The sequence below is a fragment of the Phacochoerus africanus genome, chromosome 11, assembly GCF_016906955.1.
Source record: "Phacochoerus africanus isolate WHEZ1 chromosome 11, ROS_Pafr_v1, whole genome shotgun sequence".
NCBI classification, from domain to species: Eukaryota; Metazoa; Chordata; class Mammalia; order Artiodactyla; family Suidae; genus Phacochoerus; species Phacochoerus africanus.
Genome location: NC_062554.1, coordinates 65,388,037 through 65,415,697, shown reverse-complemented (window position 1 = coordinate 65,415,697; position 27,661 = coordinate 65,388,037). Strand labels below are relative to the sequence as shown.

The 27,661-nt window shown below is 43.7% G+C and overlaps 1 protein-coding gene across 1 annotated transcript; it reads left to right on the top strand.

The window, feature by feature from the left end:
- LEMD1 (LEM domain containing 1) lies at positions 1-27,661 on the top strand. The gene is made up of 5 exons (XM_047754316.1): positions 1-82; positions 1,102-1,224; positions 5,277-5,347; positions 26,287-26,363; positions 27,463-27,661. The coding sequence occupies exons 1-5, from the start codon at positions 1-3 to the stop codon at positions 27,659-27,661; spliced, it is 552 nt and encodes a 183-aa protein (XP_047610272.1).

The window sequence follows — 27,661 nt, the reverse complement described above, 5'->3', positions numbered from 1 at the left end:
ATGGTGGACGTGAGGTGTCTGAGTGATGAAGAATTGCAGAGTGAACTCGACAAGCTTGGCTTTTCACCTGGCCCAATCCTGCGTATGTATGCAGCAACTATTAAAGACTAGTTGATTCTTGCTTATAAGCTGTCTCCACAGGTGGAGAATTCTTTACAAGGGAAGGAACATAGGCAATGAAAACCATTAAAATAGAAATAGGAAAAATTCTTTTTAAAAAACAGAAAACCATAGAGGTGTTCCCATCATGGCTCAGCGGAAACGAATCTGACTATGATCCATGAGGAGGCAGGTTCGATCCCTGGCCTCGCTCAGTGGGGTAAGGATCTGGTGTTGCCATGAGCTGTGGTGTAGGTCGCAGATGTGGCTTGGATCGGGCATAGCTGTGGCGGTGGTGTAGGCCAGCGGCTGCAGCTCTGATTCAACCTCTAGCCTGGGAACCTCCATTATGCCGTGGGTGCGGCCCTTAAAAGAGAGAAAAAACAAACAAAAAATAAAAATAAAAATAAAAAAGAGAAAACCATAGAGGGAAGAGGCCATAAATAACTCACAGATTGGTAAATATGGTGCCAGGGAGAAAGGATTGGTTTTTTTCCAACAGTGAGAACCTGTGACTTCTTGATTATATCACCCTGGGTTGTTTGGGCTTTTTTTTTGTTTTGTTGCATTTCTGTTTTGTTTTCTTGGCTGTGGCAGGCAGTGGCTTGATGTAGGATCTCAGTTGAACCTGAGCTGCTGCCGTGAAAGCACTGAATCCTAACCACTAGACCGCCAGGGAACTCCCTTCCTTTTGCATTTCTCGTATGTGCACTGTGCTATTTATGCATTTACTGTCCATATTTCCCATATAGGATGTACAAGTTTGTCTTCTGACGTATCCAATGCCTGACCCCATGGCTAATTCATAGAGGCCTCCCCTTAAGTGTTTGCGGAAGGAAAGGGGTACGTCGAGTAGTCATGGGGTCCACCTCATTGTAAAAGCCATAATTAGCCAACCGTGAAATACAGATGAATACAGATCTGAGTTGGGAAATATTTGAAATCCAGTGAGATCACATACATAATCAGAGCAACTAAACGACTCTCCACATTCCTCCTCAGCTTCCACCAGAAAAGTGTATGAAAAGAAGTTAATGCAATTGTTGGTCTCCACTCCCTGTGCATCGCCTGTGGTGAACGGACCCAGAGAACTGGACAGAGCTCAGGACTATGATGACAGTGAAGGTATCATCAGAAGTTGTTCTGGAGTTCCTGTCGTGGCTCAGTGGTTAACGAATCCGACTAGGAACCATGAGGTTTCAGGTTCGATCCCTGGTCTGGCTCAGTGGGTTAAGGATCCGGCGTTGCCGTGAGCTGTGGTGTAGGTTGCAGAGGTGGCTTGGACCCTGCGTTGCTGTAGCTCTGGCGTAGGCTGGCAGCTGTAGCTCTGGTTAGACCCCTAGCCTGGGAACCTCCATATGCCATGGGAGCAGCCCCAGAAAAGGCAAAAAGACACACACAAAAAAAAGCTGTTTTGCTAGGTAGCTGCTGCGCTCTTACTCAGACCATGGCCAGCATGATGTATGCAGGTTTAAATGGTAGGCAGGGTAACCTGTGAAATATCCATGTGGCCTGTTTGCACACAGAGCCTGAAAAACAGGGTCCTGGGTTGCAAAAGGAATCTGTGACTCCATGTCTGTCTTCCTGCCAGGGACTCAATGGGGGAACAGTCTGGGGAAGGACTGGTCAATTTGCACATTCTCTTACTAACCAGAGCTGCTTCTGTGTTTGATTTCTAAAACCAGAAGTTCCTACAGGTCATTTCCAGGTCTCCTTTGAGGTCTCCACCTCTGCTTTGCCTCAGTCAATACATTGGACAATCATTTCCTTTGGATAAAGGGATGGCACATCCATTAAGAAAGATGAACCAGATTATAACTCACTCAACATCTCCTATGCCTACTGCCTTCCTGACTTAATGGGAGCTGACCACAGCTGGGGAGCAGTGGCCTCTGGAGTCACTTTCAGTGCCCCCCACCCACCCCAGGGACACTATTCTCCTGCAGGGGTCTCTAGTTTGGGCTCCCACAATGCATTCCAAGGCTCTTTCATTCAATACATATTTATCAGGAGTCCTATGTGAGCTACAGTAAAATAACAGAAACTAACATTTATTGGAAGTCACCGATGCAGGAGTTCCCGTCGTGGCTCAGTGGTTAATGAATCCGACTAGGAACCATGAGGTTGTGGCTTCAATCCCTGGCCTTGCTCAGTGGGTTAAGGATCTGGCGTTGCTGTGAGCTGTGGTGTAGGTTGCAGACGTGGCTCGGATCCCGTGTTGCTGTGATTCTGGCTCAGGCTGGTGGCTACAGCTCCATTCGACCCCTAGCCTGGGAACCTCCATATGCCATGGAAGCGGCCCAGGAAAAGGCAAAAAGACAAAAAAAAAAAAGTCACCAATGCATTTCGTGCCTAATATACATCATCTCATTTACCCTAAGAGGTAAGCATCCAGTAGAATGTACCATGAAGAGGAAGACTCGTCTGTCTTTGTTACCACCCTGTGTCCAGGTCCCAGAATAGCACTAGGCACATAGCAGGAATTCATATATGTTGCATATACTGTGACAAAAAAGTGACAGAACTAAGATTTGAACCTGGGTATGGCTGTCCTAACTGTGTTCTCTCTATCACATACCCTACACTTCTCCATAATTTCTACTATGAGGATGAGTACATGATATTTTTGACCATATCTGCTCTACTTAAAAAAAGGCAATTTCATACAGTACAAACAAATAGTTCAACAAACAACATAAGTGCCTGGGGCCTTCTGAAAAATCCCCTGGAATGCCTGGTACTGGATGTGGGGCAAGTGCTGAGAGCTTTACCCCAAGGGTCTGGCATGGCTGGACTCTTCTAGAAAGGGCAGCAGGGTTTGGAGACAGACCCCACTGGCCCCTGAGCTGACCAGTTAGCATGGGGGTACCTCAGGACAAAGGGCTACCCCAGGCAATGTCTACATCTGGGAGGTGTTCAGAATCTTGACCCAGACCTGGGGCTGCTCTGTTCCCTGCCGGAGACAGGAGCTAAAGGGTCTAGACCAGCCCTCTGCAGTGTCAGACTAGAAGATTCCGGAGAGGAAGGCTTACAGCTGCCTAGGACTGCAGGTCAGCGCTGCACAAGCAAGCTGTTGTGGTCATAAGCCAGGCCATCCTTGTTCTCAGCATGCAGCCTCCCACAGCAGTGCATTTGAGCTAGGGCTAGCAGACAACTGGTCCTTTGATTTGCAAGCTTTGCTATTGCTTGAGACAGTCCACTGATGCTAGCCAACTGCAGGCAATCAGGTCAGAGGCGGAAGCTCTGGTTCAGTCCTACTCTTTTTTTTTTTTTTTTGATCTTCTTGCCTTTTTCTAGGGCCACTCCTGCGGCATATGGAGGTTCCCAGGCTAAGAGTCTAATTGGAGCTTGTAGCCACCGGCCTATGCCAGAGCCACAGCAACGCAGGATCCGAGCCTGCGAACTACACCACAACCACAGCCACACGGGATCCTTAACCCCCTGAGCGAGGCCAGGGATCAAACCTGCAACCTCCTCATGATTCCTAGTCAGATTCGTTAACCACTGTGCCAAGAAGGGAACTCCAAGTTCAGTCCTACTCTTGTAAAGCAATTCTGCAAGGTCAATGGCCAGTGGTTAGTCCAAGTAGAAAACCTGCTTCTCAAGGTCAGGTCTGCATTGGACATTTGAATTTGCTCCTTGGAGGAGCCTCATAGACCTGGTGCCATAGGAGTGGAGGGGTCTCGTGGACTTTCAGACTTGGGCATTTAATAGAAACAGCTAGTCCTGAGGTGGGGTTGTGGTGGAGGGGGCAGGGAGGTTCCAGACCTGAGGCTGAGCATTATGTCCTCCAAACAATGGATGCATTTGATTTTTCTCACTTTCATTCATTGTTTTGGCCCTAGGCGGACATAGCTTTAATGATCTAACTTCTTTTCAAACCTCCCCAATATATTTGACTTGGGGACCTCATTTAAAACACCCTCCAGGAGTTCCTGTCGTGGCTCAGCGGTAACAAATCTGACTAGTATCCATGAGGATGTGGGTTCCATCCATTCGATCAGCGGATTAAGGATCCAGCATTGCCTTGAGCTGTGGTGCAGGTCACAGACATGGCTCGGATCTGGCATTGCTGTGGCTGTGGTGTAGGCTGGCAGCTACAGCTCTGAATTGACCCCTAGCCTGGGAATTTCCGTAGGCCACAAGTATGGCCCTATAAATAAATAAACAAAACCCCTTCGACTAAAACCTCTGCTGAATGTGCAACAACACACGATTGCTCCAAGTTTATCAGAATACTTCTCCAATGGCTGAAGCCAAGAGTTGGTTAATGACAACCTTTCCTTCTCTTGGCTGTTGCCCCGATTTTAAAGGCTTTCAGCCTAGATTTGGCCTTCCCTCCCCTGGATGCTTCTCTGAATACAGAGAAATCCCCTCTGCCCTATCTTGACAATTAGGGATGCATGAGACTCAGAGCTGATTTGAAGGGGTGATGAATGACTAGACTAAAAACAGGCAGCCAGGAATCCCTGTGTGGTGCAGCGGAAAGGAACCTGACTAGTATCTATGAGGATGCGGGTTTGGTCCCTGGCCTTGCTCAGTGGGTCAAGGATCTGGCATTGCTGTAGTTGTGGCATAGGCTGGCAGCTGCTGCTCTGATTTGACCCCTAGCCTGGGAACTTCCATATGCCGTGGGTGCAGCCCTAAAAAGCAAACCCCATGTGGCACAGTGGAAATGAATCCGACTAGGAACCATGAGGTTTTAGGTTCAATCCCTGGCCTCACTCGGTGAGTTAAGGATCCAGTGTTGCTGTGAGCTGTGGTGTAGGTCAAAGACGCCATTCCGATCTGGCGTTGCTATGGCTGTGGTGTAGACCAGCAGCTATAGCTCTGATCTGACCCCTAGCCTGGGAACCTCCATATGCCACAGGTGTGGCCCTAAAAAGCAAATAAAAATAAAAATAAAATAAAACAAAAACAAAAACAGGCAGCCAGCTCAGGCTCCACAATGTACAGAAAGGTGCCCTCCCCATTTTCCTGGGGGAAGGCCTGTGTGTTCCACAAAGACCACTGCAGAAATGCTTTTTTCCCTTAGAAGGGCCAAGTGAATTTTCTTCCCCTTCCAAAAATCTTTTGCCCTATGACTGAGAGAATTCATTCCTACAATTGGTGTGTGCTCCCTGTGCTAGCTCGTATGTTCTCATGGCCTATTTTCCTTTTGTTTTCCCATGATCCAGAGCTTAATGCCACTATCATTTTGAAAGGAAATATCATACTCTCACCAGAAAAAAACAAGGGACCCAAAAAAGTAGGTACAATTCTACTGCATGAATACTTTTACCCATATATTAAATATAGGAAATAGAACTTTTCATCTGTATTAAGAAAGGTAAAATCCTAGTTTAAAAAAGCTGATTTGGGAGTTCCCGTCGTGGTGCAGCAGAAACGAATCTGACTAGGAACCATGAGGTTGTGGGTTCGATCCCTGGCCTCACTCAGTGGGTTAAGGATCCAGCGTGGCTGTGGCTGTGGTGTAGGCCTGCAGCTATACCTCCGATGAGACCCCTAGCCTGGGAACCTCCATATGCCATGGGTGCGGCCCTAAAAGGACAAAAAAAAAAAAAGTTCATTTTAACGCAGGTCTCTTGTTTCCTGAAACCATTTCTACGTCCTAGCTCAGGACCCAGAGTCATCAAGTAACAGAGGAGCTGTGTCCTCCTGCCTGTCCCTAAAAGAGCAGCCACCCTCTCTCTCCTCCAGCTGTCATCCTCTCTCCTTTTGCCACCCATGGTTGCATATAAACCTATGGTGAGGGTGGAAAAAATGGGAGTTCCTATTCCCTTTCTCTCTCTCTCTCTCCCATAAACACACACACACACCCTGAAGTCTGGTCTCCACCCACATCGCCTTTGCAGCACCCAGCCTGCTGTGTAAGAGTAACAAGTTTGGGGTGAGGCCCAGCTGACTAAGTGCCCCCACCCTTCCCCTTGCTAGTTGTGCGACTTTAACAGATCTAAGCTTCCCTTCGTGTGGTTTCACAGTGGCGCCTGCACAGGGCGGCTGGGAAGAGAGAGGCAGGTAAAGGTCTCAGCCTAGGAACAGGTGCATCACTAGCTCCCATAATGAACTCCAAGTCCCCAGCTCTAGAGACCCCTTCGAGGTCTGTGGACCACTGTCCCTCCTTATGTAGAGACACCTGCCACCTTGGACTATGGCAACTCCGTGCTCTCTCCATTCTTGGTTCTGCCCCTCCGCCTGTTCGGAGCTGGCTCTGTCTTTGGGCCCCTAAATGAACTGGGGCCTGAGGTCTGTCTTCAGCCCCTTCCCTTCCTGCTCTGCATCGTTTCCCTTGCTTCCTGCCTCTCTGTCATGATTCCGCCTCGAATCTCTGTACAGGCTTCCTCTCCGAGGCTTAAGCCTGGGTATCCAACTGCCTCCAGCTGGCTCCTTCCTTCTCCCCTTCCCTTCCTTCCTTCCCCTCTTCCCCTTCCTTCTTTCCCTCCTTCCTGCATTCACCCAACAAACACTTACAAAGATGGGGTTAGTCAAATGTATTTATATTTCTCCCTGCACACTCAGGGGATCCAGGACTAAGCTCATTTTCCCTCACCCCCAAACTGCATTTGTGGCTCCTGTTCAATCCTGCTTCTTACACCACCTTCCACTGTCCAGGGTCAGAGCCTCAAGCGTTATCCTGAAATGCCCACTCCCCACAGTTGCTCACATATAAACAGGTGCCAAGTCCTGTGGTTTAGGATTATGCATTTTAAAAAACTACCCTTCCTTCTCTTCCCACCACTGCTGTCCTAGCTTGCATCCGTATACTTTAAAAAAAAAAAAAAATTTGAACAGTTGCAAAATCTCCCTAACTGGCCTCTGCCTCCAAGTTTTCCCAATTCAGGTTCAGATCTACTAGCAGAGATCAAATCACATTATTAAATCGCCTGGAGTCTTTATTTATTTATTTTTATTTTTATTTTTTTGTCTTTTCAGGGCCACACCCTGGACCTTGCCAGGCTAGGGGTTGAATTGGAGTTGCAGCTGCCGGCCTACGCCACAGCCACAGCAATGTGGCATCCAAGCCAAGTCTGGGACCTACACCACAGCTCGTGGCAACGCTGGATCTTTAACCCACTGAGCGAGGCCAGGGATCGAACCCGCCTCCTCTTGGATCCTAGTCAGGTTCAATACCACTGAGCCACGATGGGAAGTCCTGACTGGAGACTTTAGAACAAGATCCTTACAATGTGAGGCGACGCCAGTGTCTCCTGTCACTTTACCTCCCTTGTCATCTGGCCCAAAAGATACTTATTTGTTTCTGTCCCTCTCACACTTTAACTTCCCGCGTGCCTTTGCCTCAACTGTTCTTTATTTTTTATTTATTACTTTTTTTGCATTTTCTAGGGCTGCACCCGAGGCACATGAAGGTTCCCAGGCTAGTGGTCTAATCTGAGCTGTAGTCTCGGCCTATGCCAGAGCCACAGCAACACAGGATCCGAGCCGCATCTGCGACCTACACCACAGCTCACGGCAACACCGAATCCTTAACCCACTGAGCAAGGCCAGGGATCGAACCCGAAACCTCATGGTTCCTAGTCGGATCCGTTAACCACTGAGCCAGCGCGGGAACTCTCTCAACTGTTCTTTATGCCTGGAATTCCTTTCACTTTCCCATCCTCCTCCCCATTTTTCCTGCTGTTAAAGTCCTGGGATCACGTAAGGAACATCTCAAAGGCCAATCCTGTGCATCCCTTACAATTGCCTTTTATCCCCTTCAGTGGCTGTCACAGGCTTTGGCACATAGTAGGGGCTCAAAACGCACCTCATCACATCTACCAAACAGCTCTAATGACAAAGAGGTAAGTTTACAATTATGATCTCGATTTAAACTATTGGGTTTAAATACCAAATGAAAAGAAACCCCCGAATAAACATTCTTGCCGTACACGGCAGCCCTAGCTTCCCATTTAAACATAATTCAAATTTGATGAAGGAATTCTGATATCAAATTTTCTGAAAAGATTTTTTCAATCTTCCCAATGGCTCATTAAAGGATTCCTTGCCATCCACCACACCTCTGTAATTCCTGCAAAGACACTGACGGGGAGAATCAGCAGCCTGAGTGTTTAAAATGCATCAGGTGGGACCAGTGCCCTTCAGCCTTTGCTTTACGTGAACTCCCAGTAAAACCACATCAATATTTTGAATTGGCCATAGAATTAAATAGAAAGTTTGTGATGGCATAAAATGTTTTGATCTGAAGGATATATATATAAGCCATTTTGCTTCTCAGAGGAGCCCCAAGACATCTGTTCCATTTTAAATCTGAACGTAAATGTAAATAAGCACTTACATTTCCATGTAAAAGGTGGTAGAAAATGTGTTTATTGAAACGTTTGTCTAAGACCATAGACTTTAATTATGTAAGAGCACTGGTCTGTACCTAACAGTCCTATATAAGAATCTGCAAAGGTAGAATTGGCATTTCTTTGAAACAACAATGAACACACATTTTCCCCTCAATTTAGTAGGGTTCTAGTGGAATACAAACCAGTTTGAGATTGGATTATGTTGATTTGGGGGCACTATTTAATACTGTGATGTGTGTGTTTCATCACCTCACATACGCAGCCCATTTGATTTGGTGATTATGACCACCGAGAAAGCCACGTCAATGTTTTGTTCATTAGAGAGACTCTGGACACAGTTTATGCTTCCACTGATGAAGGATGGAGTTGAGCCAATGTATTTAACTTAGGTTGTAAGACCCCTTCTGCTAAAGAGGGAAAAATGGGATTGGTGGGCAGTATGGAAGCAAAATAATCTACAGTCTCAAGGATGCAGTTCCTGTTCGTGGCTCAGGGGGTTAAGAACCCAACTAGTATCCATGAGGTTGCAGGTTCGATCCCTGGCCTCGCTCAGTGGATTAAGAATCCGGCATTGCCATGAGCTGTGGTGTAGATCACAGATGTGGCTGGGATCTGGCGTTGCTGTGGCTGTGGTGTAGGCTGGCTGCTGCAGCTTCAATTCGACCTCTAACCTGGGAACTTCCATATGCTGAGGGTACAGCCCTAAAAAGGCCAGGGGGGGGGGGAACACAAAAAACCTTTGTTGAAATCCCCTGTGTTTAAACTCAATGCCAGGGATAAGGGAGGTGGGGATGGATTACTCAGTCCCGTTGTCTGAATGGAAAGGAGGTTTTGTTCTACACTGATGCTGATGATCTTGTGTTCTGACTTCCTAGTCTGATCCATCTCCTGGACAGACCTTAATGCCTTCTCTTGAGAGATGATGCTTAGATCCTAGTGAATTAATGACCATCCTGGGAATGGTTGCAACAGAGCTTCCATCCCTGGGTCTTAGACTGTGAGTTAACAACTGTTTATCACGGTACCAAGTTTCTGTCTTGTAGAAACCTAAACAGAGCTCTGGAAACAAAGAACATGTGCATCAAAAATAAGCTCTAGGCATTCCCATCGTGGCTCAGCAGTTAGTGAACCTAACTAGCATCCATGAGGATGCAGGTTCGATCCCTGACCTTGCTCAGTGGGTTAAGGATCTGGCATTGCCATGAGCTGTGGTGTAGGTCACAGACATGGCTCAGATCCTGCGTTGCTGTGGCTGTGGGGTAGGCCGGCAGCTAGAGCTCTGATTCGACCCCTAGCCTGGGAACCTCTATGTACCGCGAGTATGGTGCTAAAAAGACCAAAAAAAAAAAAAAAGTCTCTAGAGTCAGACTGCCTGGGTTCAAATCCCAGTTCTTCCAAGAACTTAAGACCCTTGCCATCTCTGTGTCCTAGTTTTCTCATCTATAAATAAGGATAGTAATAGTCTCAACTACATAGAGTCTTGTGAGGATTAAGTTGAAGTATGTAAAATAGAGTAAGAGTTACCTAAGCACAAATAAGAACTATTCTTACCATTACTATTATTATATAAAAAGCACCGATAAAACAATATTCTTAGTGAAAAACAGTATAATGAGAACTGAGTATTTAGTATTGGGCTCCTAGGTGCTATAGAATATGACGCATAGGTGCCTACAGATATGTTTATATTATTAAATATACAGATGTATTTAAAGATTCTTCTCTACAAGAGCTGTGTGTTGAATGAGGCAGACAAACCTTTTTTTAAAAAAGTCAGGCATTCTCTAGAGGCCTCGCAGTTAAGGATTTGGCAGTGTCACTGCTGTGGCTTGGATTCAATCCCTGGTCTGGGAATTTTCATATGCCACGGGCACAGCCAAAAAAGGTCATATATGCCCTCCCAGTATATAGGGTTCCATCTTCTCAACATTATGTTTAAATCCATCCCCTGCCTCTTTAAAAATTGTTTGAAAAATCTGGAGTTCCCGTCGTGGCGCAGTGGTTAACGAATTCGACTAGGAACCATGAGGTTGCGGGTTCGGTCCCTGCCCTTGCTCAGTGGGTTAAGGATCTGGCGTTGCCGTGAGCTGTGGTGTAGGTTGCAGACGCGGCTCGGATCCCGCGTTGCTGTGGCTCTGGTGTAGGCCAGTGGCTGCAGCTCCGATTCGACCCCTAGCCTGGGAACCTCCATATGCCACGGGAGCGGCCCAAAGAAATAGCAAAAAGACAAAAAAAAAATTGTTTGAAAAATCTATTTGTTAATTTCAAACTTAGGGAAAGTTGTAAGAGTAGTACATAGAATTCCCACATCCCAGATAACCCAATGATTACTTTTTGCCACGCATTTTTAAATTGAAATATAGTTGATTTACAATGTTGCGTCAGTTTCAGGTGCACAGCATAGCCTTTCAGTTATATAGATATATATATGTGATTTTTTTTCAGATTCTTTATTCTTTATTCTTATAAGTTAATACAAAATACTGACGTATAGTTCCCTGTGCTCTACAGTAGGGTCTTGTTGTGTATGCGTGTGTGTGTGTGTGTGTGTGTGTGTGAGAGTTACCTAAGTACAAATAAAAACTATTCTTATCATTACCATTATTATGTAAACAGCATGATATTCTGTCATACAAAACAATATACTTAGTGAAAAATAGTATAATGAGAACTGAATATTTAGTATTGGACTCCTAGGTGCTATAGAATGTGACTCAGAGATGCTTTTATATTGTTAAACATACAGATGTAATGAAAGCTTCTTCTCTGTAAGAGCTGTGTGTTGAATGAGCACACATACCCTACCCTACCATCATGTCTTTCTGAACCACAAAGAGCAAACCATAGACATGCAGCCCCTCAGCTCTCCAGCATGTATTCTGCCTACCCCCAAAGGAGACCTCCCCACGTAACCACTGTGAAACACTCCAAGTTAGGAAATGCACATTGATTCAATGCTACCCTCCAATAGTCCGCCTCCATTCAGATTTCACCAACTGGTCCAATACTGTCTTTTGCATTCTGGTCCACGGCCAGTCCAGGAACACCTGTCACCTTTAGTCATCGGGTCTCTTCCGCCTCCTTCAATCTGGAGCAACAGTGCCTCAGTCTTTTCCTGTCAAATGCCCTTGTTCATTTTAAAGAGTACAAGCCTTTCATTCTGCAGAACGAGTTTTCTTTTGACTCTCAGAGAGGCCGTGCATCTGGCAGGAGTACCTCAGAAAGGATGCCATGCTCTTCCGCGTCACATCAGGGAACAAGGTCCTTCTGTTCCGCAGCTGGTAAAGCTCGCCTTCATCACCCGGAAAAGTTGCTGTCTCTCCGTGTTCTCCCCCAAACCCATCCTGTTTTCCCCTTTGGAGCTGAACAGTGCTTTGTGGAGAAATATTATGAAATGACACCAACATAGCGGGCCCCATCACACCTCATCCATTAGCCTCACACCCACAAGTGGTAGCCCATCCATCCACTTTCTTCCGTTATCAGATGGCCCATTGAGATGGACTACTGCTATTATTTCTTCTTAATTTATCAGTTAGTATTCTGCTGTAAGGAAGACTTTCCCTTCTCCCTCATTTATTTATTTATTTATTGGTCGGTTGCTTCATTCCTTTCATCATGCACCCATAGGCATATGAAGCCACTGCCTCTTCAGTGATTGTATCTGTTGATAGTATTTGTTTTAATGCGCAAGTTGTCCCAGATTGGGTCAGTGGGACCCCTTCGAGTTAGAGATGCTGTCCTTTGGACACGTCCTCCTTATTCCTTGAACATGTCCTCAGTTTCTGGCACAAGATGTTTCAGACCCATCTTGTACTTTTCCTGCCCCCTAGAGTGCTGGTTCCTTTTACTGTAGCATGATATTCAGAAACCAAGATCTAGGGCATCCCCTTGGGGGTCTAGTGGTTAGGACTTGGTGCATCCATCTCTGTGGCCCCAGAGTTCAATCCCTGGTCTGGGCACTGAGATTCTACACAAATTGCTGCACAGGTTGCCAAAAAAACAAAAACAAAAACAAAAACAAACAAAAACAACCCAAGACGAAGGCTTTCAATAAGCTCATTGCAACTGGAGAGTCATTGCTTCCAGGCCCTCTAGTGGACAGAGCCAGAAAATAAATGTGTGTATGAGCACATATGCATCTATCACTATTTTTCTCTCTCCCTATGTATACCTTTTTGGGGGCCACATCTGAGTCATGAGGAAGTTCCCAGGCCAGAGATCGAACCCGTGCCATTGCAGTGACCTGAGCCACAGCAGTGACAATGCCAGGTCCTTAACCCATCAGGCCACCAGGGAACTCCCTGTACACATTGTAAAACCATCAGTCCTTATTGACCTCCAATGGCAAACCAACACTGCAGTGTTCTTTCTAACTTGTACACCTTTCTGTAAGGTGTAAGTCACTTCTCTGACAATGAGAAACTTGACTTCCATTATCTTCAGTATATTTACATTTCGCTCAATTTTCTAATTTTCTCGGTGTAACCATTCTCTCAGTCATGATAGCCAGCCCCTTGTCTGCATAACCCCCAATCATCATTTCTTTGGCCACTGGACATGCCACCATCTCCATGTGGCCCTCCTCTCAACTGTCTCTCTTCCTTGGACACAAGGTACAATAAAGCCTCCATGCTGTTCCCTCCCCTACTGGTCCTGTCCTTCAACCACCAGGCACCCCCAATGCCCCCTCCATATACAGAGTCCCCACTCCATTACACTGGCCTCCAGGCATGCTGACCATATCCCCTCTGCTCCACACTGCAGGACACACTGCCTATCCAGGAAAGGAAAACAAAGGCAAGAAAGTTTCACGTCTCTTTTTTGTTTCCAATTCTGAGGTCTGTTTCAATGTCTTTGTTCCAGGACTTTAATAGGATTTTTACTCTTTGTGTCTCAATTGCTATTGTTGCTGATATTTTGTAGGCCTGTATCATTGGCATGTGCAGGGCCTACCAAGTGCTGCAATCGGAAAGTCCAGTGTACCAAGGAGATATACAGTAAAGGACCACCATTAAGTGTGTGGTTTCAGTAGCATGTAAAGATTTTTAGGAGACCCAGTATTAAATAGCTCTACAGTAGTTTCTTCTTCTTCTTCTTCTTCTTTTTTTTTTTTTTGTCTTTTTAGGGCTACACCTGCAGCATATGGAGGTTCCCAGGGGAGGGGTTGAATTGGAACTGTAGCAGCAGGCCTACACCACAGCCACAGCAATGCCAGATCAGAGCCACGTCTGCCACCTACACCACAGCTCACAACAACGCCAGATCCTTAACCCACTGAGCGAGGCCAGGGATGGAAGCTGCGTCCTCATGGATGCTGGTTAGATTCGTTTCTGCTGAGCCACAACAGGAGCTCCCTATAGTTTCGTAATTAATTGAAAAACATCCTTATTCCCAGCAGTACTTTTATATTCCAGTTGGGTCAAAGTGAAGAGTAAATTACGTATTCTATAACTACTTAATAAGCCCTTTGTTCTTACCTATGACATTTGCTAATGGGAGCTAAATGCCATCCTTACAAAGAATGTAATTTAACCTTCTTCTTGTAAAAATACTGACCTCCTGCTAGATATACTTAAATATGCTTAATGATCAGTGTATCTTTATCTGATTGATTGCATGCTGCTTCTTCCTGTGTAATAGAATCCAGTTTTTTTAAAATACGAAAGCAGCAGGAAGAGATAGTGAAACCAAACTCTGATTACAATGATTCTAAGATGATAATAAAGGCAAATTGATTTCTTTTCACAAAAGTGAATTATGAGCAATGGTGGTCTTTCTGTAGGAAAAATATGAATTTGTTTAGGAAACCCAGCTTTCCTTTCCCTTTCAGCTAGGACTAGAACCATACCGCCTTTAGCTAATTGATAATTTGCATTCTGAGTATAGATATATGTATTTATTTGGGGAGAGGAGTCTCCTGTTTTACCTCTTGGGACCCCAGAGTTATTTTAATCCCCTGGGACTTGTTTCATGTGCACCAAGCGCTATCATCACAATTCATGAGTCCAGGCGTGATTTACTCTAGGTAATTATTGATTGTGGAATTTCCTATCCAAGAGGCTTCTTGGAAGAGGCTATATGGTTCACCTTACAGATGAGGAAACAAGCAGAGAGGGGATAGACCACACAGAGTTAGAAGAAAAACTAGCATAGAATGCCATCTCCCAATTTTTATATTCCGTTGCCCTTTCCATGATATCAAGTTACCAAAGGGGATGAAAAACAACCAGGGATCTGAGCAGTGAAACAGCTCCCCCCAGTGTCTTTTTTTTTTTTTTCTTCTGGTATTGCCAAAGGACTCTAGAAACTTTGTTCACTACGGAATCAAAGGCTTCTTTTTTTTTTTGTCTTTTTGCCTTTTCTAGGGCCACTCCCGTGGCATATGGAGGTTCCCAGGCTAAGGGTCTAATCGGAGCTGTAGCCACTGGCCTATGCCAGAGCCACAGCAACACGGGATCCGAGCCAAGTCTGCAACCTACACCACAGCTCATGGCAATGCTGGATCCTCAACCCACTGAGCAAGGCCAGGGATTGAACCCACAACCTCATGGTTCCTAGTCAGATTCGTTAACCACTGAGCCACAACGGGAACTCCGGAAGCAAAGACTTCTGATGACTGCTTTGTAATGAGAGTCCCTGGTAGGCACTTGTTGGTGACCTTTTCATTCACACATTAAACCTGCTGATTTCCTATGCTACAGAAATCAGCAGAGTTAGAATGGGTTAGAATGGGCTTGCATTTATAGCATAAGGGTACCTGGAATTTTCCCAAGTGGGCAAAAGAAAAATTCAAACCTGAAAAAAAATTTTTTTGAGATTTTATTATAACATGCATCATAAAAGGTATAAAAAATCACATAATGAGCAATTAATTCCCCCTCCAGAGATTTAAAATATCATTGCTAATTCAGTTGAAGACCCCATTGCTTCCCTCCCTGATTATATTCTCTTCTTTCCTTTCCCCCAAAGTAACCACCAAGCTGAATGTTCACTGTACCTGCAGCATATGGAAGTTCCCTGGCCAGGGTCTGAATCCAAGCCACAGCTGCAACCACTGCCACCAGGTCCTTAACCCTGTGTGTCACTGCGTGAACTCCTGAATTTTCTACTTTCCATTGTTTTCATTTTCTTTACAGTATCCACAAACTTTGGTTTCGTTTCTCATGATTATGGATTTTATTTGAATTATATAATATAAGTATTCTTCTGTAACTTCCCTTTGTCATTCAGTATTATGTTGTGAGCTTCATCCAATATTTGTAGCTTTAATTCATTCGTTTTTACTGCTATGTAGTTATTACAAAAATATATCCATTTCTTTATTGGACATTTGGATTGTTTCAAAGTTTTTCTAATACAGGCAATGCTGCCACAAACATTGTGTTCATGTACAAGAATTATTTTTCTGATTGGATGAATATACCTAGGAGTAGATCTGCTCCGCTAGTAGCAGAATCAAAGGATGGGTCTCTCTTCAACCAGGGAGAGCATGTTAAATGGCTCTGCAAAGTAGCTGTACCATTTTCTGTCCCTACCAGCAATATCTTAAGAGCACCATTGTTCTAAATCATCTTCAAAATGTAGTATTGCCAGATTTAATTTTTGTCAATGTAGTGGGGAAAAGATGGTATTTCACTATGATGTTATTTCACTGTGATGGTATTTTTCTTATTACTAATAAGTTGAGCATCTTTCCCCATGTTTGTTAGTCATTTGTGTTTTCTCATATGTGAAATGCCTGTTCATGTCTCTTGCCCATTTTTCTGTTAGATTGTTTACTTTTTTCTTGTTAATTTATAAGAGCTCTTTATATATTTTGGATACTAATCCTTTGTCAGTCGTAAGTGTAGAACATATCTTCCAGTAGTTTGGAATTATCTTTTTTTGAGACAATTTTTTTGCAATAGTTTAAGATTCACAGAGAAATTAAGAGGGAGGTTCAGAGATTTCCTGCATAACCCTTGCTTCCACATATGATAGCCTCTCTCATTACTAACATTCTCCACCAGCAGGCTTGTCTTTTCACTCTTTTCTTGGTGTCTTTTTTAAAGTGTAATTTTTTTTTTTTTTTTGGTCTCTTTAGGGCCACACCCACAGCACTTGGAAGTTTCCAGGCTAGGGGTTGAATGCTATAGCTGCCAGCCTATACCATGCCAGATCCGAGCTTTGTTTTCAATCTATACCACAGTTCACAGCAACACCAGACCCTTAACCCACTGAGTGAGGCCAGGGATTGAACCTGCTTCCTCACAGATACTAGTGAGGTTCATTCCCCCTGAGCCATGATGGGAACTCCTAAAATGTAATTTTAAAGAAGAATTTCAAACTTACAAAAAGTTTCCAACAAAGAATTCTTCCATGGCCTTCACCTAGATTTACCAAGTCTTCATGTTTTATCACAATTTTCTTATAATTTTATCTATTTTTTTCTCAAACTAAATTATAGACATCATCCATCACTCCCTCCCCAAAACTTCAGTGTGTATTTCCTTAGACTAAAAACATAAGGACATTCACAGTACAATGATAGGAATCAGACTTTTCTTTCAAATTGAGGTTAATTCACGTAACGTAAAATTTACTCTTTTAAAATGAACAATTCAGTGGCATTTAGGACATTCATAATGTTTTGAAACCATTCCCTCTATTTAGTTTCCAAACATTTTCATCTCCCCAAAATAAACTCAGTGCCCATCAAGCAGCTATTCCTCAAACCCCCTCCTGGCAAATACGAATCTGCTTTCTGTGTCAATGAATTTACTTCTAGATATAAGTGGAATCATTCAGTATATGCTATTTTGTGATTGGCTTCTTTCACTTAGCATAAAGTTTTCAAGGTTCATCCAAGATGTATTGTATCTTTTTTTATAACTGAATAGTATTCCACTATATGGATATACCACAATTTGTTTATTCATTCATGCATTGATGCACAATTGGATTCTTTCAACCTCTTGGATACTGAGAATGAATATTCATGTATAAGAATTTGAGTACCTGCGTTCAGTTCTTTAGGATACATACCTAGGAGTGGAATTGCTGAGTCATACAGCAATTCCGTATTTAACTTTTTAAGTAATGGCTAGCGTTTTCCACAGTGGCTGCAGCATTTTACATTCCTATTACCTATTTGTGAGGGTTCCAACTTTATATCCTTGCCAACCCTTCTCATCCCACCCCAACTTTTTTATAATAACCATCTTGGTGGGTGTAAAGTAGTGTCTATCTCATTGTGGGTTTGATTTGCTTTTCCTTAATGACCAATGATTTGAGCATCTTTTCATGTGCTTATTGCCCATTTATACATCTTCTTTGGAGAAATGTCTATTCAAGACATTTGCCTTTATTTTAACCAGATATTTTGTCTTTTTGTTGTTGAGTTATAAAAGTTCTCTATATATTCTGAATACTAGACTCTTATCAAGTATATGACTTGCCAGTATTTTTCCCATTCTGTGGGCTGCCTTTTCACTTTCTTGATGATGTCCTTTGATACACAAAAGTTTTCAGAAATTTGATTATGATGTGTCTTGGCATAGATTTCTTTGGGTTTATCCTATTTGGAATTCATTCAGTTTCTTGAATATGTAGATTTGTGCCTTTTGCCAAATTTGGGATATTTTCAGACATTATTTCTTCAAATAACTTTTGTAGCTTGACCTCATCCTCCGCTGCTTTAGGGATTCTGATGACAACAAATGTCATCAACACATGTTATATCCTCTATCCTAATCCAATAAGGCCTTGAGACTCTGGTTGTTGGTTGGTTGGTTGGTTGGTCTGTTTTCTCTCTATTATTTGTGTTGGATGATTTATATACTTCTGTCTCCAAGTACATTGATTGTTTTCTCCATCTTCTCCATTCTGCCATCAAGCCCATCTACATCAGTTTTTTATTTTGGTTGTTGAATTTCTTCAATTCTAAAATTTACCCTTTGTTTTTCTTGATATATTGTGCTATCTGCAGAGAATTAATATTTTTTCACTTGTTTCAAACATGTCTCATATTGTTTCTTGAAACATTTTGTGATGGCTGCTCTAAAATCTCATCAGATAATTTCAATGTTTGTGTTCGCTCAGTGTTAGCATCTGTTACTATTTTTTCTCACTTGATTTACAAGACTCCAGATCTTATTTAAATCTTTTGTTTTATCAGAAAATAATACAGTGGGGCCTCTATTCTGATCAATTTGTCTAGCCTGAGCCTAGAGCAGGATGTCTTAATTCCCATGGCAAGCCCTTCCCCCACCTGTTTTTTGTTTTTAAATGGTGACTTTTTTTTACTTGTCCCTTTGTTCTTCCATATAAACTTTAGAATAAATTTGTCAAGTTCCACGAAAAATTCAGATTGGAATTTTGATTGAAATGTTATGGACTTTATAACTTAATTTGGAAAGAACTAGATCTTCACTCTATTGAGTTGTCCTGTTCATATTCTTTACATGTATTAAAATTTTCCTTAATGTCCCTCAGTGAAATTTTATTATTTTCTCAGTGAGGGTCAGACTTGTCTTTTGTGAGCTTTATTCGGTAGCTTCATTAGGTAGGTTGCTATTGGGAATAGTATCTTTTTAAAATTATATTCTAAATGGTTTGTTGTTGGTAGATAGAAACGCAGTTGACTTTTGTATATGGATTTTCTAACAGTAAATTCTTTGTAAGGATCATAATTTTTATTAGATTCTTTTTAGTCCAGTTTGACTACCTTTAATTTTTTATTTTATGGCTAAGAACCTCTTTATTACAGTATTAATCAGAGGGATAATCGTAGGAATTCTTTCCTTGGTTCTGATTCTAAAGAAAATGCTTTTAACATTTTCCCTATGAGTATATTTTTGGTGTAGGTGGTAGAAGTCATCTTTCATCAAATTAAGGAAGTTCTCATTCTATTCCTGGTTTTCTAGAGAATTAAAAAAAAAAAAAGGAATGGAGATGATCACAAGGTTTTTAACCTTACTTTTTTTGGCCTTGACTGGGCAATGTGGAAGTTCCCAGGTAGGGGTCGAATGCAAGTCACAGCAGCGACAATGCTGGATCCTTAACCCACTAGGCCACCAGGGAACTCCCTAACCTTTATTTTGTTAATGTGATGCAGATTATTTTTAAAGGCTTTAAATTAATTCAAAACCATTACTTAGGTTAAAAGAACACAATGTTGGAGTTCCCGTCGTGGCGCAGTGGTTAACGAATCCGACTAGGAACCATGAGGTTGCAGGTTCGATCCCTGCCCTTGCTCAGTGGGTTAATGATCCGGCGTTGCCGTGAGCTGTGGTGTAGGTCGCAGATGCGGCTCGGATCCCGCGTTGCTGTGGCTCTGGCGCAGGCTGGTGGCTGCAGCTCCGATTCGACCCCTAGCCTGGGAATCTCCACATGCCTCGGGAGCAGCCCAAGAAATGGCAAAAAGACAAAAAAAAAAAAAGAACACAATGTTTTAGGCAAAAGCTTTATTAAATCAGAGTTGAGATTAAAAATGATGAAGTAAGAGTCTGAAATTATTGTAAAATCTTTTATTAACTTGATCATTTTAGTCAATAAAAGTATTTGGGCTAATTCAATTTTAAATAGCTCTAAATCAAAAGGTTTTTTCTTCCTGTAAGCAGGGTTGCAATGGCCAGTTTGCCAAGTCATTGGTAAAAATGTCTGGTTCTACATATAGACATTTTCCAAAAAATTGCATTCGTGAATTAGAGTGATTGTAAAATTTAGCACATTTTAGTTGGGAGAGAATTTCATCCCCACCTCCAGGCGTTTCACTGACTTCCGACTCTCCTGAGTCCAACAGTAAGAGGTCATGGAAGGGGTGTTCCCTTTTGGCTCAGCAGGTTAAAGACCTGACATTGTCTCTGTGAGGATGCCAGTTCGATCCCTGGCCCTGTTCAGTGCATTAAGGATCCAGCATTGCCATGACCTGTGGTGTAGGTCACAGAGGTGGCTCAGATCCTGCGTTGCTGTGGCTGTGGCATAGGCTGGCAGCTGAAGCTCTGATTCATCCCCTAGCCTGGGAAATTCCATATGCCATGGGTACAGCCGTGGGGGGGGGGGGAGTCATGGAAGAATAAGAAAAAAGGAAGGGTGAGAAACCCAGCATGCAGCACCCCTTCTTTGCCTGTAATTGTAGGTATCAGCCTATGACTTTTCTTGCTAGGTTTGGGGCTACACTGCAAAATATACTTCTTGTGGAAATGCAAACAAACTTGTATTTTTTATAGGTAGATATGAATGGCTTTAGTCAAGGTAGATCATTTTCCAAAAACCAAATGCACTTTTGGATGAGTAGTGATTTTTTTTTTGTCTTTTTGCCATTTCTTAGGCCGCTCCCACGGCATATAGAGGTTTCCAGGCTAGGGGTCGAATCAGAGCTGTAGCCGCCAGCCTACACCAGAGCCACAGCCATGTGGAATCCGAGCTGCATCTGCCACCTACACCACAGCTCAGGGCAACGCAGGATCCTTAACCCACCGAGCAAGGCCAGGGACTGAACCCGCAACCTCATGGTTCCTAGTCAGATTCATTAACCACTGAGCCCCGACGGGAACTCCCTGGATGAGTAATGATTTAATGAGAATACAAAATGATTATCATCCTTTCCGGCTCTGGATGTTAGCCTAGTGTTTTGTAGTTAACCATAATACAGTAAGACATAATAGCTCATACATAATCCACTTTCAGATTCAATATGATATGCATAAGTAGGCCGGAATCAGCACAAAATAGTACACCTGGAAGAATCTTATTCAAAAGCCAACTCATCTGAAATATTTAAGAAGAGACTTGATGGCTACAGGTGTTACTTCCACAGGAAATTAATTGATAATTGGATAATTTATCAAATAATGAAAACAGTTTTCAGAAATGTGTTTTCTGGTTTTGTTTTGTTTTGTTTTGTTTCTTTTTCTGCCATACCTGCGGCATATGGAAGTTCCCAGACCAGGGATGGAATCTGAGGCCTACCTGTGGTAACGCCAGATCCCACAACCCACCACTGCAGGGCCAGGGACAAGCCATGCCACAGAGATGAGCCAGATCAGTAACCCACTGCACCACAGAGGGTACTCCTAAAGATATGTTTTGATATATTTGTGATTTTTTTTTGGTGGGGGGGCGCCACAAGGCATATGGAGTTTCTGGGCTAGGGATCAGATCTGAGCTGCAGTTCCAGATCCTTAATCCACTGTGTCTGACTGGGGATCAAACCGGAATCCTGGCGCTGCAGAGATGCCACTGATCCCATTGTGCCACAGCAGGAACTCCTGTTTTGATATATTTGTAATGGTGAGTTTCTCCAAGAGAAAATTTCCAAAACAAAACCCAAAACACATAGACATTGAAACCAGAAGGTCTGGATTTAAATTACAGGTATTCCTTTCACTAATTGTGTAATCTGGGGCAAATAATTTAGCTCCATAAATCTCTCTTTCCTCATCCATAAAGTGGTGACCATGTTTATCTCAGCATCATTAGAAGATTAAATGCATAGAGGCAAGTTCAATGCCCAAGAAATTAAACATTCAGACATGGTATTTCTAATTCCCTTCTAGTAAAGCAGCAGCATCTTTAAGCGGTACAGCATGGTAAGGAGGAGTGACTCTAATACTCCTGCCTGGGCTGATTCCTGGCTCCACTGTCTCTCCAGCTCTGTGACCATGGGCATGCTGCTTAAACTCTCCAGGCCTCAATTTTCTCATTGGCAGAATGGGGATTATAAAAGCATCTTCCTCGCTCAGTGGGTTAAGGATCTGGCATTGCCATGAGCTGTGGTGTTGGTCACAGACACGGCTCGGATCCGGCCTTGCTGAGGCTCTGGTGTAGGCCAGCAGGTTCAGCTCCGATTGGACCCCTAGCCTGGAAACCTCCATATGCCACAGGTGCGGCCCTAAAAAGTAAAGTAAGTAAATATATAAAAATTAAAAATTAAAAAATGAAAGCGGAGTTCCCGACGTGGCTCAGTGGTTAATGAATCCGACTAAGTACCATGAGGTTGAGGGTTCGATCCCTGGCCTCGCTCAGTGGGTAAAGGTTCCGGCGTTGCTGTGAGCTGTGGTGTAGGTTGCAGATGTGGCTCAGATCCCGAGTTGCTGTGGCTCTGGCGTAGGCCAGTGGCTGCAGCTCCGATTCGACCCCTAGCCTGGGAACCTCCATATGCTGCAGGTGCGGCCCTAAAAAGGACAGAAAGACAAAAAATAAAAAATAAAAGCATCTTTCTTAACAGGTGGTAAGACTCAATGAATTTATGGAAAGTGCTTAGAGCAGGGCCTAACATACAGGAAATGCTATGTAAGTTAGCTAGTGTTACGATGAAACCCTCATTGCGTGTTGCTATACCTCAGAACTGTTGCACTTAGAACTACAACTGATCAGTAATATGTGGATGGGTGTGATTTTCTGATTTGAATGCCAGGAAAGCAGAGCAAAGTGGAGGAGGCCACGCATTCCCTGGCTCTCAGTGGTGAATGCTTTGCAAAAACAGCTGTCTTGGCAGATTCTAGCTCTGGGCATAGGGAGAAAGGAGCAGAGAAATTCCATTTCCCCATGGGTGCCGTTTCCCCTCACTAAACCATTGCTTTAATGAACAGCAATATTTTTCAGTTCCATTGTAACTGGTGTTTATAGTGAAAATCATATTACCGCAGCATTAAAGGGATTTTTTAAAGATGAGAAGTAAATCAAATACGAACATGCCACCTGAAGCCAAAACGGATTTCAAATTTCAATTTCCTTCAAGGTTTTGTTTATGTGCAAATGCAGCCTGCGTTTATAGTTGCAATCACCGTGTACGCACACTTTTATACTGTTTACTGTGTTAACCGATGGCCCTTTTCCCTATTATACAGCCTTGGTGATTATTATTTTTACTGATGGCTGATAGGCAGATCGATAGGCCGTAATTACTCCTTTTTTGAAAATCAAAATGTCCACCTTTATATACGGTAGGAGAACTCTGTGAAGGCAATAAGTTATAGATGAAAAGAAAATCAAATCCTTAAACCTCCTCGTGGCAGGAGGAATGAGAAGGGAGGGAGGATTTGATTGCCTACGAGCTGTGAAATCCTATAATTTGATTTGGCAACAGACTTCCACCCCAGTGCTTTACTTAACGTATCTATTTTTAAATTTAAGGAGAATTAAAAAGAAGTTGCATGTGATGGGTACATGGAGGTTCTTTATACTATTGTCTACTTTTGTGCATATTTGAAACTTTCCGTAATTAAAAAGTTTTAAGGAAAAGAATGTGCTTATAAAAGAGGTTCCTAACACCCTTGGAAATAGTTTGAAGTGTCTCTTGGTGAACAGACCCCCCAGGGCCAAGCATGGGGGGGCCCCCCTGGAGAGAATTTTCAAAGTCCCTCTTTCTCAGGAGCCTTTGCATCCTTCTCCCAGGACAGTGATGTAGTATATATACCGCAGCGTCCACACTAGAAACGGTGCTCCCACCATCTGCTGTCTACAGACCCCGCCCAGGTATCACTAAATCACTGTTGAGAACATCTTCTTTAGGAAGTTGGTGGGGGGGAGGTGCAGAGGAGTTCCTGCTGTGGTGCAGTGAGATCGGCAGCATCTCTGGAGCACTAGGACACAGGTTCAATCCCTGGCTCCAGGTCACAAGGGCAGCTTGGATCTGATTTGTGACCTGGGAACTCCACAGAAAGGAAGGAAGAGGGAGGGGGAGGAAGGAAGGAAGAAAGGGAGGGAGGGGAGTTCCCATTTTGGCTCAGCGGAAACGAATCTGACTAGCATCCATGAGGATGCAGGTTCGATCCCTGGCCTCGATCAGTGGGTTAAGGATCCTGCGTTGCCGTGAGCTGTGGTGTAGGTTGCAGACACGGCTCAGATCCCATGTTGCTGTGGCTGTGGTGTAGGCCAGCAGGAGGAATGAGAAGGGAGGGAGAATTTGATTGCCTAAGAAAAAGAAAGAGAGAGAGAGAGATGAAGGAAGGAAGAAAGAAATTGAAGGGTAGAGAGGAGTCTAGTGTCAGTGGTTCCAGCATGGAGTTCCATTGATAATACTGTGTGACCTTAGATTAGTTACCTAAACTTTCTGTGCCTCAAACTTATCATCTCCAAAATGAAACAAAGATAGTGCCTACTAGATGAAGGCAAGGGAGTCTAGTAGGCCTCCGTGAGTCCATGGGAAGTGGGACCAGGAACTTGATAAATGGCAGTTGGTACTATCATCTGACTCCATATTTTCACGTTTCACGTTCCTAGGTCCCCCGCCTGGACTTTGCAGATATTTGAGGATATTAAGGTCTGAATCTTTTTTTTTTTTGTCTTTTTGCCTTTTTCTAGGGCCGCTTCCCACGGCATGTGGAGGTTCCCAGGCCAAGCAAGGGTCTAATCGGAGCTGTAGCCGCTGGCCTACACCAGAGCCACAGCAACGCAGGATCCGAGCCACGTCTGCGACCCACACCACAGCTCACGGCAACGCCAGATCCTTAACCCACTGAACAAGGCCAGGGATAGAACCTGCAACCTCATGGTTCCTAGTTAGATTCGTTAACCACTGCACCATGACAGGAACACCTTAAGGCCTGAATCTTAAATATGAATAGATAATTATGGAGAACCAGACATATGAGGAGTACCAGACATATGAAGAGAAACAGCAACATGAAATTAATAATTACCGTGACACCCCCTGGTGGCTTAGCAGGTTAAGGATCTGGCATTGTCACCTCTGTGGCTCTGGTCACTGCTGTGGTACAGGTTCCACCCCCAGCCTGGGAAATTCTTCATGCACAGGTGCAGCCAAAATTTAAAAATTAAAAGAAAAGTATCGTTATCACAACCATTATGTCTAATGTTTATTGAATGCTTACCATGTGCCAGGAAATGTCATCACTTAGCATGTATTAAATCACTTAATCTTTACAATTCTATTTCACAGGGAGGCAACAAAGGCCTAAAGAGACATGCCTTTTCACTTTATTGAAAAAAAAATACCAGCATGAAAGAAATTTGAGGGAAAGAAAAAAAGAGAAAAAAGCCCTGCAATTGTCTCTCCTTCTATCCCTCTTTCAGGACCTTTTCATTTTCCTAAATTATTTTCCAGTCGTTGTTCATCACCCACTTGCTTTTTAAACTAACTTTGTTCTTTGTCTAAAGATGACACGGGCTCATAAAAAAAAAGCTCCCAAGCAAAAAAAAAAAAAAAAAAAGTGCAAATACGAGAGTGCAAGAAAGAGTCTTAAGAACAGAATGCTGCTGGCCTCATGGGACCCTTGTTACTGGTGTGTCTATTGTGTGTGTGTGAGTCACTGACGTACATAGTCCTCCTCTGAACGTGGATGTTTTTGCTAATTATAAAGTCAAACTTAAAGTTTGTGTTATGAAGTACTAATCTACTTGATTTACCAAAATGTACCAGTCCTCAGGTCTTATGACACTTTCTAGAGTGAAAAATAAGGTTCTGGGAGTTTCCATCGCGGCTCAGCGGAAATGAATCTCTTCTAGTATCCATGAGGATGCAGGTTCGATCCCTGGCCTCGCTCAGTGGGTTAAAGATCTGGCATTGCCATGAGCTGCAGTGTAGATTGCAGACGCAGCTCGAATCCAGTGTTGCCGTGGCTGCGGTGTAAGCCAGTGGCTGCAGCGCCAATTTGACCCCTAGCCTGGGAGCTCCATATGCTGCAGGTGCGGCCCTAAAAATACAATAATAATAATAATAATAATAAGGTTCTGAAGTTCCTTTGTGGCCTAGTGGTGAAGGATCCAGTGCTGCCACTGCTGTGGCTCAGGTTGCTGCTGTGGCTTGGGCTGGATCCCTGGCTCGGGAACTCTTGTATGCTGTGGGCACAGCCAAGAAAAGGGGGTGGGGTTTCTTTGTACAAAACATTAGAAAGAGTAAATTCTTGATATATTTTTTTCTCTTCACTAGAGACCCGAGGCTTCCACCGGTAAACCAAAAGCCCTAGATATCTCCTGCCTTGATTGTAAGCATCCCGAGGGAAGAAGGTAATGCCTTTCTTAGCATATGAGGAGATATTGTTTTAGATAATTCCTGGGGAAAAAAACGTTTATTATTCAGATTTCCGTGAAGGATTTGAGTCTGAAAAGAATGTGTTGAGAAAGAAGAAAGATTGGCGTAGCTCACAATTTCAAAGCCGGAGGGGCTTTATATGCTCTATTTCACTGCTCCTGTTTAGAGATAAGGAAACAGGGGAGTTCTCATTGTGGCGCAGTGGAAATGAATCCGACTAGGAGCCATGAGGTTGGGGGTTCAATCCCTGGCTTCACTCAGCAGTTTAAGGATCTGGCATTGCCGTGAGCTGTGGTGTAGGTTGCAGATGCGGCTCGGATCTGGTGTTGCTGTGGCCGAGGTATAGACTGGCAGCTGTATCTCTGATTGGTCTGTAGCCTGGGAACCTCCATATGCAGCTAGTGCAGCCCTAAAAAGACAAAAAAAAAAAAAGTAGTTCCCATCTCCACCCTGAAAGGCAGTGCTTTTATTTGTGAAGAGAGAAAGGAGAAAGTTCACGTACTGATGCCCCTATCGACTTACATGCATCCCCAATGGAGACCTGAGGGTCTGTAAGTCCCTGAAGTGGCCTTGAACCAACACTGAAAGGTGTTACACAAGTAGGTCATGAATAAATACTCTGTGGGATTTTAGCAATCGCCCATCCTGGTGGTACTTTTTTTTTTTTTTTTTGGCTTTTAAGGTCCGCACCTGTGGCCCAGGCTAGAGGTCCAATCAGAGCTATGGCCACTGGCCTACATCACAGCCACAGCAACATCATATCCTAGCCATGTCTGCGACCTACACCACAGCCACGGCAACGCCGGATCCTTAACCCACTGAGTGAGGCCAGGGATCGAACCCTCAATCTCATCGTTCCTAGTCAGATTCGTTTCCGCTGGGCCTCGACAGGAACTCCCTGGTGGTACCTTGTTAATATTACTCGACAAAATTAGCGTAGGTTTTAAATGAGTAGAGGCCCGCTCCCTGAAGCCCCACTGTGATCGCTCCCTTGGCCCCAAAGTCCCACACATTTTAAGGGAGTGCTCAGGTAGCAGTTACACACAACCCTAAGAGCCACTGCTGTTTTCACAGGTATGCTGCAAGACCATCAAGCATCAGACTCAAAGCATGCAGCAACATCAGAGAGAGAGCCCTCTGCATGATCAACAGGAGAGCTGGGAACAAGAACCTGGAAACATTTCCAGTGGGCCTGAAACTGGCTGTGTTTGGCATCTTCATCATTGTGATATTCGTCTACATAACTGTGGAAAGGAAGCCACTCTTTGGTTAA

Coding starts and splice junctions, on each gene's coding strand:
- LEMD1 (XM_047754316.1), top strand. CDS start 1: ATGGTGGACGTGAGGTGTCTGAGTGATGAAGAATTGCAGAGTGAACTC. Junction 1,225..5,276: donor GGACTATGATGACAGTGAAG/GTATCATCAGAA, acceptor CCCATGATCCAG/AGCTTAATGCCACTATCATT. Junction 26,364..27,462: donor AAGCATCCCGAGGGAAGAAG/GTAATGCCTTTC, acceptor CTGTTTTCACAG/GTATGCTGCAAGACCATCAA.